The 17,503-nt window shown below is 41.4% G+C and overlaps 1 protein-coding gene and 1 long non-coding RNA gene across 2 annotated transcripts in view; both read left to right on the top strand.

The window, feature by feature from the left end:
• The window catches only part of phip (pleckstrin homology domain interacting protein), a 31,740-nt gene extending 21,009 nt beyond the window's left edge, over positions 1-10,731 (top strand). Inside the window, exons 29-40 of the mRNA XM_061753474.1 lie at positions 234-295; positions 367-522; positions 1,786-1,906; positions 1,982-2,107; positions 2,423-2,498; positions 2,570-2,629; positions 3,256-3,408; positions 3,760-3,912; positions 4,549-4,760; positions 4,829-5,055; positions 5,647-5,796; positions 5,986-10,731. Coding sequence (XP_061609458.1) covers positions 234-295; positions 367-522; positions 1,786-1,906; positions 1,982-2,107; positions 2,423-2,498; positions 2,570-2,629; positions 3,256-3,408; positions 3,760-3,912; positions 4,549-4,760; positions 4,829-5,055; positions 5,647-5,796; positions 5,986-6,689 — 2,200 coding nt within the window. The 3' untranslated portion in view covers positions 6,690-10,731. The remainder of the gene's footprint in view (positions 1-233; positions 296-366; positions 523-1,785; positions 1,907-1,981; positions 2,108-2,422; positions 2,499-2,569; positions 2,630-3,255; positions 3,409-3,759; positions 3,913-4,548; positions 4,761-4,828; positions 5,056-5,646; positions 5,797-5,985) is intronic.
• Positions 10,732-11,908: 1,177 nt separating this feature from the next.
• Positions 11,909-17,503, top strand: part of LOC133468589 (uncharacterized) — a 56,315-nt gene continuing 50,720 nt past the window's right edge. Inside the window, exon 1 of the long non-coding RNA XR_009785530.1 lies at positions 11,909-12,150. This is a non-coding gene — a long non-coding RNA (uncharacterized LOC133468589). The remainder of the gene's footprint in view (positions 12,151-17,503) is intronic.

Below are 17,503 nucleotides of genomic sequence, written 5' to 3'. Positions count from 1 at the left end.
TTGTAAATCGTTAAATTTGGCATAGTTATAATTTGTATAATAATGTATATATATTTGTATAACTTGTACATTGACCACATTAACAAAAGCTATTGTTGTCCATCTGAAAAAGGATATACATGATGTGAAACGGCACATTGAATGAGATACATCCGAAAAAAATACATTTTAAAACTAGCATTTTGAATGTTAGAAGGAAAATCCTGTCGCTAAAACTTTTTCTCTGGTTCCAGCTGGGATAACGGCGACACCGAGAAGATGAGTCCATGGGATATGGAGCTCATTCCTGATGAGGGTGAGTCTTTGAAACACACAACAAACGTCTCGTAAGTCCCACTTTTCCAGCGTGCGTCTTTTCTTCCTCAGCTTCTTTCCCTGACGAGTTGGGCACAAGTGTCCCGCTCACGGAGGAGGAGCACCGCGAACTCCTGTACGTGCCGCTGGATGGCGAATGGGGATGCCGCACGCGTGCCGACGAGTGCGAGCGCATCATCAAAGCCATTGACCAGCTCTGCACCCTGGGTAGGACATCATCGTCATCATGGTTCCTGTCCCGCCTTGCCTCATTCCAGTTTCGTCATGCTAAACAAAGCTGCTTCTTGTAACATGAGTCAAAATGTTGAGGTCATCGGCATGATAGAATGGCCCCATTGTTGCTTCATCTTTGTGTGATTTACAGTGATCCCCTGTTTATCACAGGGATATGTTCCAGGTTTGTAATAGGTGAAAATCTGCTGTATAGAGACCATACAAAAAACGTTTTCAAACTGTTTTACCACTCCCATACGCTTTAAAAAGTGTGTTTTAATAAGTTTAAATTGTAAAGTATTCCTGAGCACCTGTTCTCCCTCTGTCAAGAAATCAGAGAATATCGTTTAACATCACTTTGAGAAACAAAAAGAAGATTCTTGCTCACACAGTACTCCAAATAAGAGGCAAAGTATGTAATCATCAAGCTGTTTATTATTCACCTCTGGTTGAAGTTTACTATAAAACTGACATTAAACTAAAAAGATTTAAACATTGGATATTTGAACACCAAAAATTGAAAATCTGCTAGCTTAATGTCAACATACGAAAAAATGCCATGGACGGCAGGCGGGCTAATGGCATGTTGCGGCACAACATTGTACTAAAGGGCGGCTGTGGGTCAGTAGGTCGAGCAAGTCGTCCAGTGACCGAAGGGTAACTGGTTCGAATCTCGCCTACGACTGTCCGCATGTCGAAGTGTCCTTGGGCAAGACGCTAATTTGCTCCCAGTGGGCCTGGCAGCGCCTTTCCTGGCGTATGAATGTGTGTGTGAGTGGGTGAATGTGAGGCTGTAGATAAAGCGCTATATAAGTGCAGTCCATTTACCATTTACTACACTGAAGCCGCACAACTGTAAAATGCGAACTTGCCTGTATACTGTAAAAACCCATAAAAACTATCACTTTAAAATACTGCAATATAGGTGGCATGGCGAACCATGAACTACGTTATAACGGGAAACAGTGTAATGTCACATTACACCGTTTCTATTGTTGAGCCTTTCATTTCCCTGAAAACTGCTGCAATTGCTCCCTCTCATGACTTTTCGGTGTAACTGCCTTACAAAGGCCGGCTCTCGAAATCCTTCTCTCTCCTATCCTCTCATATAGGCTGGATTTACACTGTAGGTGTAACTGCCCAATTCCAATTTGATGCCTATATCCATATATTTTTTTTCAACTGTCTCAAATTGTCTCAGGCACAAGACTTATCAATGTAGTGTGTAGTTGAACACAAACTTTTGTTTATTTTCAGACATCGCGGCACCGTTTGCTTTCCCAGTGGACCTTCAAGCGTACCCCACCTACTGCACGGTGGTGGCTTACATCACGGACCTCAGCACCATACGCCAAAGGCTGGTCAAACGCTTTTACAGGTATCTGAATGTGAGCGCGTGTGTGATAGCATTTATAACTGGATTAATGTGCCTTTGTCCGTTGGCTCATTTTAGACGACTGTCCTCTCTGATGTGGGAAGTTCGTTACGTGGAGCACAACGCTCAAACGTTTAACGAGCCGGGCTCCTTCATCGTCACCACTGCCAAGTTTGTCTCCGACCTCATGCTGCAGTTCATTAAGTGAGTAGGGTGTCCAACAAACTTCTGTCACAACCCTTCAAGCAAATGATGAATAGTATTCTCTTTATTTTGCTGCAGCCAATTAAAAGTACCATTAAATAAGTTATATCTTGCACATAAAATGACAAAACTCAATCTGTCAGTCACAAAACTCAGAAGAGGAAATCAGACAGTCACTAAGGAAATGACTTATTCATTGCCATTTTATCACTGCGCTGTAGTAAATATTAAATGTTTAAAAACTGTGATTTTTGATGGTTTCGCTCTAAAAATAAAGCCACCAATGCAGGTTTCCACACTTTTTTCCTTTCTCAGGGACCAAAGTGTGACAGACCTAATGCCACTCTACAAAACCCTGAAGAAGGCCACCTTCTCTGACTCTGAAGATGAGGTGTGAACCTCAAAGCACAGAATAAATACAAATTTAGTATAAGTAGATGAATGTGTTTGTTCTCCATGTAGGATGAGGAGGATGATGATGAGGACACGAGTACGCCAGGCACCTCCATGCAAAACCACAAGGTCTCCTCTCCTTCTATCTACATCGGTCCTTCTTAAAGTGTAGTGGTAGCTATGTGAAATAATCACTGCATTGACTACAAAATAAATCCGTCCATCCATTTTCCACGCCGATTATTGTCACTAGGGTCGCGGGCATGCGGGAGCCTATCTAAGCTGACTCTGGGCGAGAACACCCTGAACTGGTTGCCAGCCAATCGCAGGGCACATATAGACAAACAACAATTCGCACTCACATTCACACCAATGGACAATTTAGTTTTCAATGAACCTACCACGCATGGTTTTGCGATGTGGGAGGAAACCGGAGTACCCGGAGAAAACCCACGCAGGCACGGCGAGAACATGCAAACTCCACGCAGGCGAGGCCGGATTTCAACCCGGGTCCTCAGAACTGTGAGGCAGATGTGGTAGCCATTCGTCCACCATGTTGCCTAAAAAATAAAATACAAATCTTATCAACCGATTTCAAGGAGTTAACTACTGTACTACTGTGTCATGCCGGTGGTAGTTGGGGCGCTACGTATTTTTCTGAGGTGGTACTTGATTTAAAAAGTTCGATCCACTGCGCTACATCGTGTCCGAGTGACCTGGTTTCTTATTCTTTGTGATGATGATCTCGCGCGCAGGAGCGGCGTCCGACGAGGCGGCGTCTTCGCACACGGCCGCCCTCGTACGACCCTCAAGCGTGGCGAGGACGCTGCAAGGAGCTGCTGGACCTCATCTTTCAGTGCGAGGACTCTGAACCCTTCAGAGAACCCGTGGACCTGCAGGAGTACCCGGTAGGCACAACATGGATGGATACTACAAATACCTTGAGATATACGTGTGGGTGTGTGTATGTGTGTGTGTGTGTGTGTGTGTGTGTATATATATATATATATATATATATATAATATATGTGGGCTGGCATGTGCAAATCAAAATATGATATTTAGATTTTTGATGTATAAGGATAACAATACAGTGGTGACATGGTAAGAACAAAAAATGTCTCGTTTGTCTATCAATGATGGATAGATCAGGGATTGATCATAGATAAGTGTATCAAATGTCTATTTTGTGGTGTTAGTGTGTGTGTATATGGTCATTCATTAGTCATTAACCCACTTGTCCTGCTGTTCCTGTGCCAGGATTACCTCCAGATCGTAGACTCACCAATGGACTTTGGCACGGTCCTCAACACGCTGACTGCAGGCAAGTACCAGACGCCCATCCAGCTCTGCAAGGACGGGCGCCTCATCTTCAGCAACTCCAAAGCATACACGCCCAGTAAGAAGTCCAGGGTGAGAGAAGTACACCTGCACGCATGTGTTTTAACCACAAGAAAATTTGCACTCAACAGAATTGTTATGCGTTAACATTTGCTCTCCACATGACAATCAAACATGGAAAATGTGCATCGAATGTATTGTCCTTCCTTGTTGTTCTTCTGTGGGGCTCAAATTTGTGCTCATATCGCAAGACAAAAATTCGGCCAAGTCAGGGCTCAAATCACAAAAACTCGTAAGTCAAGGCACTCGTATCTTAGCCACTACAGTATAAACGCGGTCCCTAGCCTCCCTGAATAATGGGGAACAAAGCTTTTTTTTCAACATTAATATATATGATTAAGATTCCTGATTACATTGTCGCTGGCAGTTTTTGAAGGTATACCACGGCCAAAAAACAAAGATACATTTAGTGCTTGACGTGCTGAGCTTGATGTCCGCTGAGCCAGTGATGTTACGCGGCAGAAGAAAAGCAGAATTGAGCCTTGCACGTCGACTACAAAACTGTTTGTAAACTGAAAACAGTACATTAAGCGAAACAAGGTTTCTTAAAATGTGTTCGTACACCGAAATGTTTGTGAACCGGGGCCGTTCAGTAACTGAGGTTCCACTGTAGCTTATGTGTGTGTGTGTGTGTGTTTGTTTCTTCAGATCTACAGCATGAGCCTGAGGCTGTCTGCGCTCTTCGAGGAGCACATGAGCTCCATCCTGGCCGACTACCAGGCCATCCACGGCCTGACGGACAAGCTGACCCGACGGACCGCCGAGCGCCAGGCCCGACACGCCACCCCGGACCAGCGACCCACGCGGCACGTCAAGAGGCGACGGCGCAGCGAGTCTCCCCCCAGCAGTCCGGCGTCCAGGTACAACTCCAACGCACGGTTGTCCTCTAATTTAAACGACAGTCACGTGACCGGCCATCTGTTCGTAGCCCAGAGAGGAAAAGGCGCGTCTCGTCTCGTGTGACGAGCAGGCGGGAGCCGTCGCCGCCTCCCTCGCGGCCCCCCTCCCTGAGGCAGAACCTTCCCCCGAAGCACACGCCTCCGGTGCTCAACGGGAAGACAGACACGCCGGCAGCGGGACGCACACGCAGCGCCGCAAGACACTTTGCGCTCTCGCCGCCCTCGTCGGCGTCAGCGCACAATGCTAACATTACAGGTAAGCTCGCCTTTTTTTCTTTTTGTTTGGAACATCAGAATTTTCTTTATAATAAAAAATAGATTAAAAAAAGATTGGCCAGATTGTGAACACCGCATTGGGGGGGAAAAAAATCAAAAATAGATGAATCCGCGGTTACTGAACCACACGTATGCAGTGGTCCACTGTATACATTTTTAAAACTGACAAAATTTCCAATTTTTTTCCCGTCCAAAAATATTTTTGACTTTTTTTTTGGTCTTTTTTTCCCCAACTATTCTCTAAGTTTTTAATTAGATTTGTTCTGTAAATATAAGAAAGGCAGAAAAAATTAAAGTTTCAGAAAGAAAAAATCAGACAAATGTTAAAAAAAAAACAATCTTTTTGTTCCCCCAAAAGAGTGTAAACTATTTCCAACACCCAAAAATAAATCAAATAATTCCAAATATGAAAATAAATGTTGTATTAATAAACAAATATAAACATGACATTTGTAGAAATCCTATTCTGAAAATGTGTTTTTGAAGAAAAAAAAAAACGTTTTAAAATGATATGTACATGTTTGACCATGTCTTGATTGTATATCTATCTGTGACTTTTTCTCTCACATAGAGTCGACGCGCTCGCTGAGAACTCACAACTTTGTCTCCGCCTCCACACCACCCGCAGTAGCCGAGAGGACGACGCCCACTCCGGCCGTGGAAGGTGGGGTGGCGGGAAGCACTCGGCGGAAACCGAGGACGCCTGTGAGACGAAGATCGGGTATGTCCGTGTGTGGATCATCTTTTACCAATGAAAAGCAACATTTGTTTTTCTTTATGGCCACTATGGAGCAAATTAAACTCTTCAGTCAAGTTACAACTGTAGTTGCTTTTCATTGGATGACGATCATGTGTATTTGAGTGTGTGATTGTCTTAAACACACTTTCTGCGTGTCACATCCCCTCCCAGGGTCTCCTGAAAGTCCCCCTTCCCAGAGCACAGCCCACCTGAACGGCCACGGCAGTCACGTGACCGCCGGAGCGGGAAGGCGGGGCCGTAAATCCCGAGCGGACCTGCCGGCGAGCCCTCCGCCGGACCCCGCGACTCCGGCCAGCCCGTCCAGGAGGCGCGGTCGCCCCCCGGGCAAGAAACGCGGCAGGAAGAGCAAAGCGGATCTCGCTAGCCCCGCCCTTGACGAAGAGCTCGACCAATCCACAGGCGACGAGGGCGGCGCGGCGGTGACGTCGGACTCTGGCACGCCGAGGAAGAGGGGCCGGCCGCGGTCCCTCAGAACTGAGGAGGTAACACCGCCTCCCCCTCCTCCTCCTCCTACTTCCTTGGAGACCCCCGAACCTTCGCCGCTGAGGAGGAGCAGCCGGCGAGCGCACGACGATGTCACGTCCACGCCACGGACGCAAGGAGGCGCTCGGAAGGATGGGCCGGCGGACCACCAGGAGGAGGAGGAGGACGAGGAGGAGGGCGAGAACGGGGCGGGGGGCTCCATGCGCACCCGTAACCAGGGGCGACGCTCAGCCTGGTACGTGGAGGACGACTCTGAGGAGGAGCAGAGGCAGCTGCTCTTTGAGGACTCCTCCATCACCTTCGGAACCTCCTCCAAAGGACGAGTACGCAAGCTGACAGAGAAGGCCAAGGCCAACCTGATTGGCTGGTAGCCCGGCTAGCACACACACACACACACAAAAAAGCCCTTTTCACGCTGCCCATCAAAGTGTTTGCTGCTCGGTTTTCTGTGTGAACGATACCGATGCGGGATTGGGAGTTGATAAAGCTTTGGCAAAAAATACAATTTTCTGAAAAGACTCAAAATTTGGGGGTTTTCTTTTATCCCAAACATTTCAGAAATACATTTGGGTTTTTTTTCTGAAAAAGAATTATACATTTGGATGTATTTTTCTTTAAAAACAAAAACAAAAAACATCTTGTGGGATAAAATGACTCCAAATTTAAGATTTTTCTTTTTATCAAAACATTTCTTATTTTATTGGTATTGTTTTCAAAGCCCAAAAAATGTTATTTTCTGAAATGTTTTGGGATTCAAAATAGATACATTTTCAATAATTGAAGAAAAAAATTAGGATAAAATCTTCCCCAAAGTCATTTTCATTTTTTTGTTTTGCAAATGAAAAAAGGACTAATTTTCAATTTGTCTTTACTGTTAAAAATATTCAAATTACAATTATTAAAAAAAGTTTGAAGAAAAAATAAAATCTGCAAAGCTATGGATGAAGATAATTTGGCAAGTTAACTGTTCATCAAAAATATCAAAAATATGTATTTTTATATTTTATAGATTAAAAAACTGGAGAAAAGCAAAACTTTATGAAAATGTTTGGAATAAAAATTTACACAATTTTAAATATTTTGTATAAAAAAGGAACAAAATAAGAGAATTTTTTTGGGGTGATAAACATTTCTTGGTTTAGTTTTTTTCTACCCCAAAATGTCAAATTTTTTGTTTTATAAATGAAAGAAGTTGAAAAATAATTTTTTTGTGTGTGTGTAAAAGTACTAGTATTATTATTATTATTATTATTATTACTAGTAGTAATATTACTATTATTAATTACTCTTTATTTTATAAATTAAAATAAGAAGCATAAAAAGAAAAAAATTAGAAGAGAATAAAATCAGAAAATTTGTGGATAAAGATTTAAGTGTTTGGTAAAAAGAAAAATCAAACAATTTGGCGAAAACCTTTTTTTTCTGAAAATGTTGTTTGGATAGAAAAAACTCAAACTGTTCCGATTTTTATTTTCTTCATGAAAAGTTCTGTTTCTCATGCGGCAATTTTGCAGAAACGCCGTGTGCAAGGGGCTGCACACGCTCGTTCACCCAGCTGCTGCTAATCCAAACTGTGCCCCCCCTACCTTCCTCCTCCTCCAATATTGGTCCATGTTGGACCCCCCCCCCCTTCTCTTAATACTGTACTTGAAAGAAAAGCCGCAGGAGGAGCGCTTGCTTTATTGAACTGTACCGTCTCCGTTGGGTGGGCGGGGTCAAAGACGCCCACTTGAGTCCAGAACGTTTCCCCTATCCCCAAACTTTGTTTTTATACACCCTTTGCCCTCTACTTTTTTTTTTTTTTTTTTTTTTTCTAACATTTGTACGTGATGCTTTGCCCTCTGCTGGAAGTCTTATGTGTTGCTGTCCAATGAAAAGCATGAAGCTCCATATATTTATGCCCAAAAATTCTAAACCACACATTTTTTTTCCCAGCTTTTTTACCAAAAATGTTATGATTTTTATTACGATACAAAGAAAACCCTTTGGCCATACAATGCTTTACAGTGGACAACAACAATATGGAAATGTGTGTGTGTGTGAGGATCATGTCTAGCCAATGATAATCCCATTTTTAATATTTTTTTATCCCGACAATATGAGTGTGTGCGTGTGTGTGCGCGCGTGTGTGTGTGTGCGTGCGTTGTCGCTGTCCAATGAAAAGGAGGTATTTCCAAATTTGGTGATTTCAAGTTTTATCCCCACTCCTCCCAAATTGTTTTAATCATGACATTTTGTGATTTCTGTTTTATCATGGAAAGAAGATGAGATGCATGTTTTTCAATGGACAACAAGACGTATGTGTCCCTGTCCAATGAATTATATATATATATATATATATATATAAATATTTTTTTTTCTATTTAAAAAATTTGGGGATTTAAAAAAACAACTTTTTCTCAGTAGAGTATTTTGGGGGTGATAAAAGGTGAGTCACCAAATTTGGAGAAGTTTATCCAGAAAAAGCTCACAAAATGTGTATATACAGTACATGCTTTCTATGAGACAAGAGCAACATGGATGCGTGTGCTTCAAAACCAAAATGTTGGTCAGAAGGGTTATATTGTGTTTTATTGCGCGTTAACATGGACGGAAGAGATGTGTACGTCCTAACTGCATTAGCAATGTGCCTTTATGTGTTTGACGCGTGCGTGCGTGTGTGTGTGTGTGTGCGAGAGAGAGAGACAAAAGTTGTGTATTTATTAGATCTTGTGACTCATATCACGTAGCCAACGCTATAGCCACATGCACTTATCCACAGCTTCTTCGCGATGCCCTTTTGTGGAGCATACACGCATACACACAGTTTAAAAGCAAATTGGGTCAAATTGGCACGTGTCATATTCGCGGTCAGTGCTGGTGTGCCTTGATGAATCCTGTCAGGACCTTTTTAACGGGTCGTTTAGCTTTCGGGACCAGGCGAGGCTGGATTCTCACCGAACAAAAATGTCCATCCTCCTCTTCCGTTGCTCCCACATTAACGCCATACATGATTTGTCAACTGTGTGTCAGGTTCATGATGTTTCGGACCCACTCGTACAGTGTTAATGTGTACTTCTGATGTTTTGATTGACAGGTCCTGAGAGTGTGTTGATTGATGCATGTTGTGGCCCAAAATGTCACATTACATGATACAAAGTGGAACCTCCAAATTTCCAATTTTTCTATTTCCACATTTGAAACTAGGGCTGGTTTATATGGCCAAATTCAATATGAAAAGCTTTCCCCACTGAAGTAGCATTCATTTTTCCAGGTTGTTGTAGTAGTATCTGATTAACAGTTCCAATAGATGTGGTTTCAGCACATTCAGCGGACACGCCCACAGCCTTAAAGTGCAGATGCATTTTTTTTTTTTCTTCACCATGTTGAAGCCTCATTTTATATAATAGCTGATATTTTTGTAATTCAAATTTGGCAGGGTTGTTAACAACACTGGTGTGTCAAATTCATAAGACAGTTGTCAGTTTACAAAGACTTGCATTTTTGAACAACAGTCGCAAGAGAGGTCGGAAAAGTCGTGCTTTTGTAAACTAGCATAGCATAGAATTAAAATACTTGGTTTTCTTTTTTTTGTTTCCTTTTTCATAAAGAATTTAAATATTTTCAAACAAAACGAAAAAGCTCACAAAATGTCCTAACATTTTCAAAAGAAAAATCTTAAAACATCTGGGGGGAAACATTTTCTCAAAACTGTTTTGACAAAGGCAAAACCTCAAAAATGCAAGTGCAAATACTTTCCAAATAAAAATCTGAGAAAAAAAATTGCATGGCTGGAGGCAAACAAAATTATGTGAATGTTTGTGGAAGATTAAAAGAGAAAAATTGCTGACTTTGGAGGTTCCACTGTACAGCTGATTAGAAATTCTGTTTCCCTCAAATGTGTCGCCGACCTTACATTAATTCCCATGCTACTTTAGGCTGATTATTAAGCAATCAACTCATTGCTGCTTAAGAATATGTCCATATATATATATATGTTTTTTTGTTTTTTTTTTGCAGTGAGACTTACCCCGAACCCCTCCTGCTGTTTCTGCCTAAATGTTATGAATGAGTCATATTTATATTTGAGCCCACCTTTGCAACCGTCCTAACACATTTGAAATGATCTAAAAGGGGCCTTAAAGACATGGAACAGTGGGGAATTAAGTGTGTGGACGTGTGTGTGTGTGTGTGTTATGTGAGCATTTCCAGTTGTCCAAGAGGGCGCAGCATGAAGGGAGAGGCTTCTGTTTCACACGTCTTTGTTAGTTTGGATACTTTTTTATATGAATATATTAATAATGAAATCAACATGAAAAGAAGAAGCCTCAAGCTAGAATGTACGTATACGTTTGTGTGTGTAGGCAAAGTACTGCTGTCTTGTTAGTTGATACACACAATATTTTAATGAAATAAAACAGTTGTGTTTCTGTATACACTTCTTATTACTTCCTTTCATAACCATGACATCTACCATGACCAATGTAAAGTCATTTCATTTATTTTTCATTTCCTGACTTAATTAGCCATTCGCTCAATGTTAACTATGTTGGAATTTCCACTCTTGCCAGCCAAAAGTACATGTGACGTCATGGTGAGCTGTCCTATATTAAATACATTTTAGCGCCACAGCTCATGAATTAGTCTTGTGTCGAAAATCAAACAATACCGCGGAAATGGAAAATAATTTTTCTGTATCAGTGCAATGCATCATGAGCTATATTGCTTTTCCATGGTTGTTAACCATAGACATCTAATATAAATTGACCGCGCCTTGACACGGAATTATATGTAAACATCACTGCTGTTTTGATGTGTCAAAGTAGAGCGATGGGATGTAGCAACCGTTTTACGCTCAGAGATAGAGCTCATGGGATTAAGAATAACCAATGACATTTCAATGTACGGTATTAGGCCATCATAACATTTTGTGAACATTGCTGTTATGGCTGATACCACAGAGTCCCGTGTATGCATAATACTGTGCATCCCTGCAATAAAACCAGCCTCCAGACAAATTTATTTCCTATTATTCCTATTAATTATTAGTCTTTCAAAATTTATTTATCTGATTGTTGTTAGCTGATTGGCTAAAATTTGTTCATGCTATGTAAGTTTACCAAAGATAAGGAACTGAGAAAGCAATTGGAAAACGTAAAAGATTATCGACTAGCTCCTCTCGAGTGATTGCCATAACTGGTAGTTAAATTGAACACTGAATATCAAAACCGTTCATCATAATCTGTTAAATGTAAGTAGTGCTACTCCGAAAACCCACACGTCACATTTACATCTCAGGATCTGGTAGTTAAAGACAGATTTAATATTTAACATATATATTTCAATCTGGCAAAAGAGGTATTAACTTTGTGTACGTTGTCGGTTTTCGCTTTATGAAATCAGTCCATTGTCGCGCATAAGTGGAGGGCATGAGTTGACACATTCAATATGGCCGACACGCTGACTTATTCCAGCAACAGATCAAAACTTGATTGGCTAAAACCTCTTCCAGTCAACCTTAGCGTCGCCATTTATCTTACACAGCAACACATTACTAAAATCTGATTGGATTAACTATTTAAACCCCCAATCAGCACACCTGTCACCTTCCCCTTGTTTAATTTACGACGTACTTTGAAGGGGACACCATTGCCGTTAAATTATCGCAAAGACCACGGAGAGATGCTGTTTTGAGGGAAATTCAACACGAACCTCACGGGAGGCCACTTTTTATTAAGTTATTTTTGTTCTAATTGATTTGTCTTTTCATGGAATATTAACGAATGGCTGAGAGAGCTTTGGGATGACGTCGTTCCAAGATGGACGTATGGCGCCATAACAACGTCTTCCTCGGTAACGCACTCACATTTTTTGGGGGGTATTTTTTATTTATTCCTCAGCTACATTTGGTGCAGGTGTCTCTTCTAACTAACGGAATGGGTTTGCGTTAAGTACTTAAATTAAAATTGTTTTTTATTCAAATACAAATTTTCCCTCCAAATGTTAGTCAACTTTAGTACTTAATTAGTTGTTGTGCTAGTAATTAAAGCAGGAGAACTGTAAATATATAAATATATACAGCTACATAAAGTCTGAGTTTCCGCGTATTCATATTTATATATGCATTATCTACTATAAAGTCTTCCCAAAATACATTATTTCCTCTGTGTTAAGGCAGTGCCCTCTTTTATTCGATAGGAGGAGGCAAAGTAACACAAATGGTGCACAAAACAAGCGCATACTTTCATGCATTTTGCTTGTCTGCTTTTGTAATTTCCGATCATAGTTTGTGGCCTAAAAACATATTTTTTTAAAAATTGTTTTTGTAAGTCAACTTTTTCCCCCTAGTAGTGCCTGCCTGTAGTATCTTTAGCCACATAATTCCTCACTTTAAAACTCATCTTCTTACATATGAAATATTCGGATTCAGTGTGTGTTGTCTTTTCTTTCTTTCTTTTCTTTTCTTTTTTTGTAAGTCCTTTCCCCCCCTAGTACTACCCTGTCATATCTTTATCCACATAATTGCTCACTTTAAAACTGTTATGTTCTTTAAAATGAAATATTCCAATTTTCAACTTGGTTGTGTAAATGTAAACATGGAGTACATCATTGTCATATGTGTATGCATTCATGAATGTGTGCGTGATCCCATCCCGATTGTGGATGCCGGTCCTGTTTTTTTTTTTTTTCTCGTCATCTGAAGGCCACAGTTTGTTTGGCTTCGCCCGCGCATCAAACTGCGAAAAGTGGATTTTATACTGGCAACCTAAAAATACGGAGGCCGTGTTTGTTGTCGTTGTCTCCAGTTTCAACGCTCCCCTGCTCTGATCCATGAAACCCAAACCTCTGATGCGCGGCGCTGGCCAAAAAGGACGAAGACTCCCGCAAAAAGGCTGTTTTTCACACACTAGGGGGATAGTGGTATACTGTACATAAACTGTCGGATTTTAATCACAGTGCAACTTCTAAAAGGGTCAACAGGTTGGATTTTTGTTTAGTTTTTTCCCCCGCAGGAAGTCATGGATGTAAAAATAATCTGTTCCAGTGGCACCAGTTTATAGTGCAAAAATAAGCTAAACACATGATAAGGTGTAATGCAACATTGGCTTGTCACCCTTAAAAATCTTTTTAAATTAACTGACAAGTGTAAAAAGAAGTCAACTAGCATTAATGGTGTCTTTAAAGACGATGCTGAAATTAAAGGTGAGTTCCCTTACCTTTCTTAACTAGTGGCATGCAAAGTTTGTGTGTCTGTGTGTGTGGGGGGCACAGTGACACATACAACTGTCAAGACTTCAGCTCTGTTTCTTCTTTCTGTAGCTTTGACCTGTCACGGACATGGTCTTGAGATTCAGGTCAGGACTTGTTTCCCTGCTTTACAAGAGGTTTGTTAACAAAGCTTTGTGACATGGATATGATTGCCTCAGAGTAGTACATGTCATTTGCACCGTGAATACTTTCTGGATGCACTGTAAATGCAGATGTCTTGCGAAACGATTCTGCCACGAGACGCAAATGTTGCCAGTATGTTTTAGTGAGGCGAAAGTGTTACAGTGAATGCAAATGGCGCTAAACTATTTGTGTGATTGATTCTGTTTCACCCTTTAAAAAAAAAAAAAATCACAAATTCCTGCTTCCCTCCTGATGTTTATAAAACTCACTTCGATAGTCGGCCCTGCCATGTGACGTAAGGATTTATGCAAAGCCAAAGAAGAAAAAGGGAAAAAAAAAAGGTGTCGATAAAAAGCTTGGTAAACTGAAACCACCTTGGCTGTTGGCCTGAAAGGGGGTTAGGGTCTTTTTTTTTTTTTTTTTTTCCCCCCCCCTTTCCCCCTCAGCTGGAGACCGCGGCCACGTCAGGAAAAAGATTTGCCTCTAATGATCTCTGAATCTGTTGACGTCCCCGCCGCGCTCTCTCGCTTGCTTGCTTTTTCAGATGTAGCAATAAAGTCGGCCATGTTGGAGGGCAGCCACATCCCTGTGACGACCACAATCAAGCCCAGCGCAGCTTTATTGCGTCTTTTTATTTTCATATTGTCTAAAATCCCCAAGCCCCCCTCCCACACCGTAAATCCTTTGTTTTGACTCTGCTTCTTATTTGTTTTTCCACAAATTTACGAGCAAAGGTGCTTAAAACCCACACGGAGTCAATGTGTCCGCAAGTCATTTTGCGCTCGACGTTATTGTGAAAGGGGAAGAAAAGTCAACTTTAATTTTCCTGTATCCTCATGTGATTTGCGCCATAAAATGGCTCGCGTACCTTTTAGGTTTTAAACTGGGCAAATAAAAATACTTACTTGTGTGTGCGAGTGTTCCCTTGCGAGATTAATAAAATACAATTAAAGCAAGTGAAAAACAAGCTAGCGACATTTTGTCTCTAAGTTCGCTACCGAGCCATTTCTTTGAACAAGACAGATATAAGTACAGTTGTGACATATCATACAGTACATAGACTTGACTTGACTTACGAGTGCCCCAACTTACAAGCATGTCGTCGTCTTGCAAAATTTTGAGTTACGATTGCACTTCAGATATGTCTCTTAACTGAAGTGGAAAAAAAAATGCAATGAAAGTACGATTTGAATGATATTGAAGGTGCAATTAAGGTTCTCCTGTACACGTTACATAGTTTTACACAACACAGTGCTGTTATTAATTTAAAAACTCATCAGAAAAAAGTGTTTGGAGGCGAACACCTTTTGCTCTGCTGCCTCCTGCTGCTTTGGAGGTTGGGCGGTTCATTTTCAAAGTGGTACATGAGCGTCTGGAATGACTGCACGAACCTTTTGCTTTTTCTTTGGCATTTTTTGTCATGCTGCCACACAAGGCTTCCGCGATGGCAAAGAGAAACACGTGCGATGATAACTGCAGAGCAGGGAGTGGAAGTTGAACCCCGGTCCTCAGAACTGACTCACAGGGTATGCAACACAATTGCAGCAATACCTATAAAACGCCACTAGGTGACACTATTGCACCGCACACACCTTTCAGTTCCCTCTCCGTTACGAGGCAGTTAAGGGGTGAGTAGTTTTACTTTTCTTTTGTTTTATTATACGGTGGTTAATGACTGTTAAGAATGGGAATGTGTTTCTGTAACCATTTAATTTTTTATATCTCTTTTTTTTATTATTCTTTTACTGATATGATGGTGCCGGTTTGACCCTGGAACAAATTATTTTATTTCCATTATTTCCACTGCTTTTTTTCCAACTTGGAAGTCGACCATTGTGGCAGAATATGAAATATATGTAAGACTATTCTCAGGGAATTGATTCACAACCGTTTTCTACCCATGCTCCCTTTATGCTTCACTAATGAGAGGTTTCCATGATGTTCTCTCTCTCTCTCTCTCTCGCTCACAGTCTCTCTCTCTCACACACACACACACAGACACACACAGAGCACGTACATAAACATCAGGGCACAGCTGAACCTGTTGTAAAGACCTCATAAAGACTCCACATCTGTTTATTGCAATGCCCGCCCGCCGATTCGCCAACACGGACACCCGCCCACATGAACGTGCAACCGCTTAAAGGACCGCATTTTTTTATTTTATTTTTTTGAATACACACACAGGTGTTGGGGCTAAACTATGTCCAAAATGGTAATGCATTTTTGATGCCTACATGTTTTAGGTCATTGAAAATGGATATTTTTGAAACCCTTGTTGGCATTGTCAAAAGGTGACCCGCGTATCATTGTTACCTTTTTGTTTATCACTGAGTCGGGCGGAATCCGTGCATCTCCAAAACCATCACTTTTCAGGACACCCAAAAAAAAAAAAACATATTGGTTGAGCCTTTAACGTTGCATCGTCAAATAGAGCAAGCCATTTACAACACTTAAGATTGGACAATAATTTGTAAAAATAACAGACCTACGTGGAGACTGACCAGAAGCATAGATTTGTGAAAAAAATATTAAATTGAGAATAATTTGGACCCGTTTTCACCAATTAACTCTAACCATTTTAACAGAGTCCTGCTGCGAATAGTGAAAATCTGTGGGTAATTGATGTCTCGCCCCCCCCCAACCTGGCTGCTGGGCTGCCAAATGATTATAATTACCTTTACATGCAACAAGATGGCGTCAGAACACTTCTTTTACACTCAATGAAACAGGGCGTGGCTTCTGAATGAAGTTCCTCCTCTCAGGTCAACATAGTTCCTTGGCACTAAAAAGCCACAAGATGGCGCCAAACGTCTTTGGACTGAGCAAAAAAAAAACAAAAAAAAAACAGCCCAGATAAATTTGCAAGTAGCAAATTGCGAATATGTGGGGCAACATTGTATTTTTAAATAATTGGTTCAGTAAAGATTGGAAAATACCAGAAGTAAAACCAATGAATTAAACAAACAAGAGGATATAAATTAAACATTTCTCATTTTTCTAATTTTTGACATCGGAAAAAAAAAGGTTGTTTTGCAATGTTTATGTTTGCAATGTTTATTGTGAGGGAATGCAAAGTTGTTTTTTTTCCTCTTCCATTTCACCTTAGGGGCGCTTTACTTTAGTGTCACTGCAAGGTCAATATATTTAATATAGCATATAAATCAAGAACATCTTTTTTGGGGGGGGGGGGGAATCACATGTACGTGGCCCGCTTGCCATACTTTGCCCACCCCTGTTATAGACCGACACCAGAATTAGGAGTCATTTCTACTTCAACAAACCAAAAAAATATTCCATACGTTTGTCCTAAGTGGACAGGTGCATATGTTGTGCATCATTTGCTTTAACGACCTCTTGGTCACGTGACCCCCGTTGTCCCCGCTCCTTTTCCTCGATAATTCCCACCTCTTTTGTGCCGCTCTGGCCTGCTGGGCTTTTCGGGCCTCCACTAAAACTTCAAAGGTGTTGTTTACTACTGTAACTGGAGCTAGTCTGCACTGCAGCTCGCACTAATGAGTGCACGGACCACATAGCGCACACGCGCAACACATGTTCCCCTCATGCAGGCAGGCAGGCAGGCAGGTAGGCGGGCGGCAGCATTCCCGACCGACACCATCACCGCTGTGTCGGAGAGCCAAAGATCCATCACAGATTAACAACCTTTCAGCGCTAGGCTTTGTTGTCTCCATCCTCGCCGATAAAGATCTCGGCCTCCCATGTTTACATCGCTGTCAGTGTAGATGTGTGCCAATTATCCAGTGTTAAGCCACATTTCAAAACAAAGCTTCAACATGCATAGCGGTAAAGAAAA

The sequence above is a fragment of the Phyllopteryx taeniolatus genome, chromosome 18, assembly GCF_024500385.1.
Source record: "Phyllopteryx taeniolatus isolate TA_2022b chromosome 18, UOR_Ptae_1.2, whole genome shotgun sequence".
Taxonomy (NCBI): Eukaryota; Metazoa; Chordata; class Actinopteri; order Syngnathiformes; family Syngnathidae; genus Phyllopteryx; species Phyllopteryx taeniolatus.
This window is presented reverse-complemented; position numbering and strand designations above follow the sequence as displayed.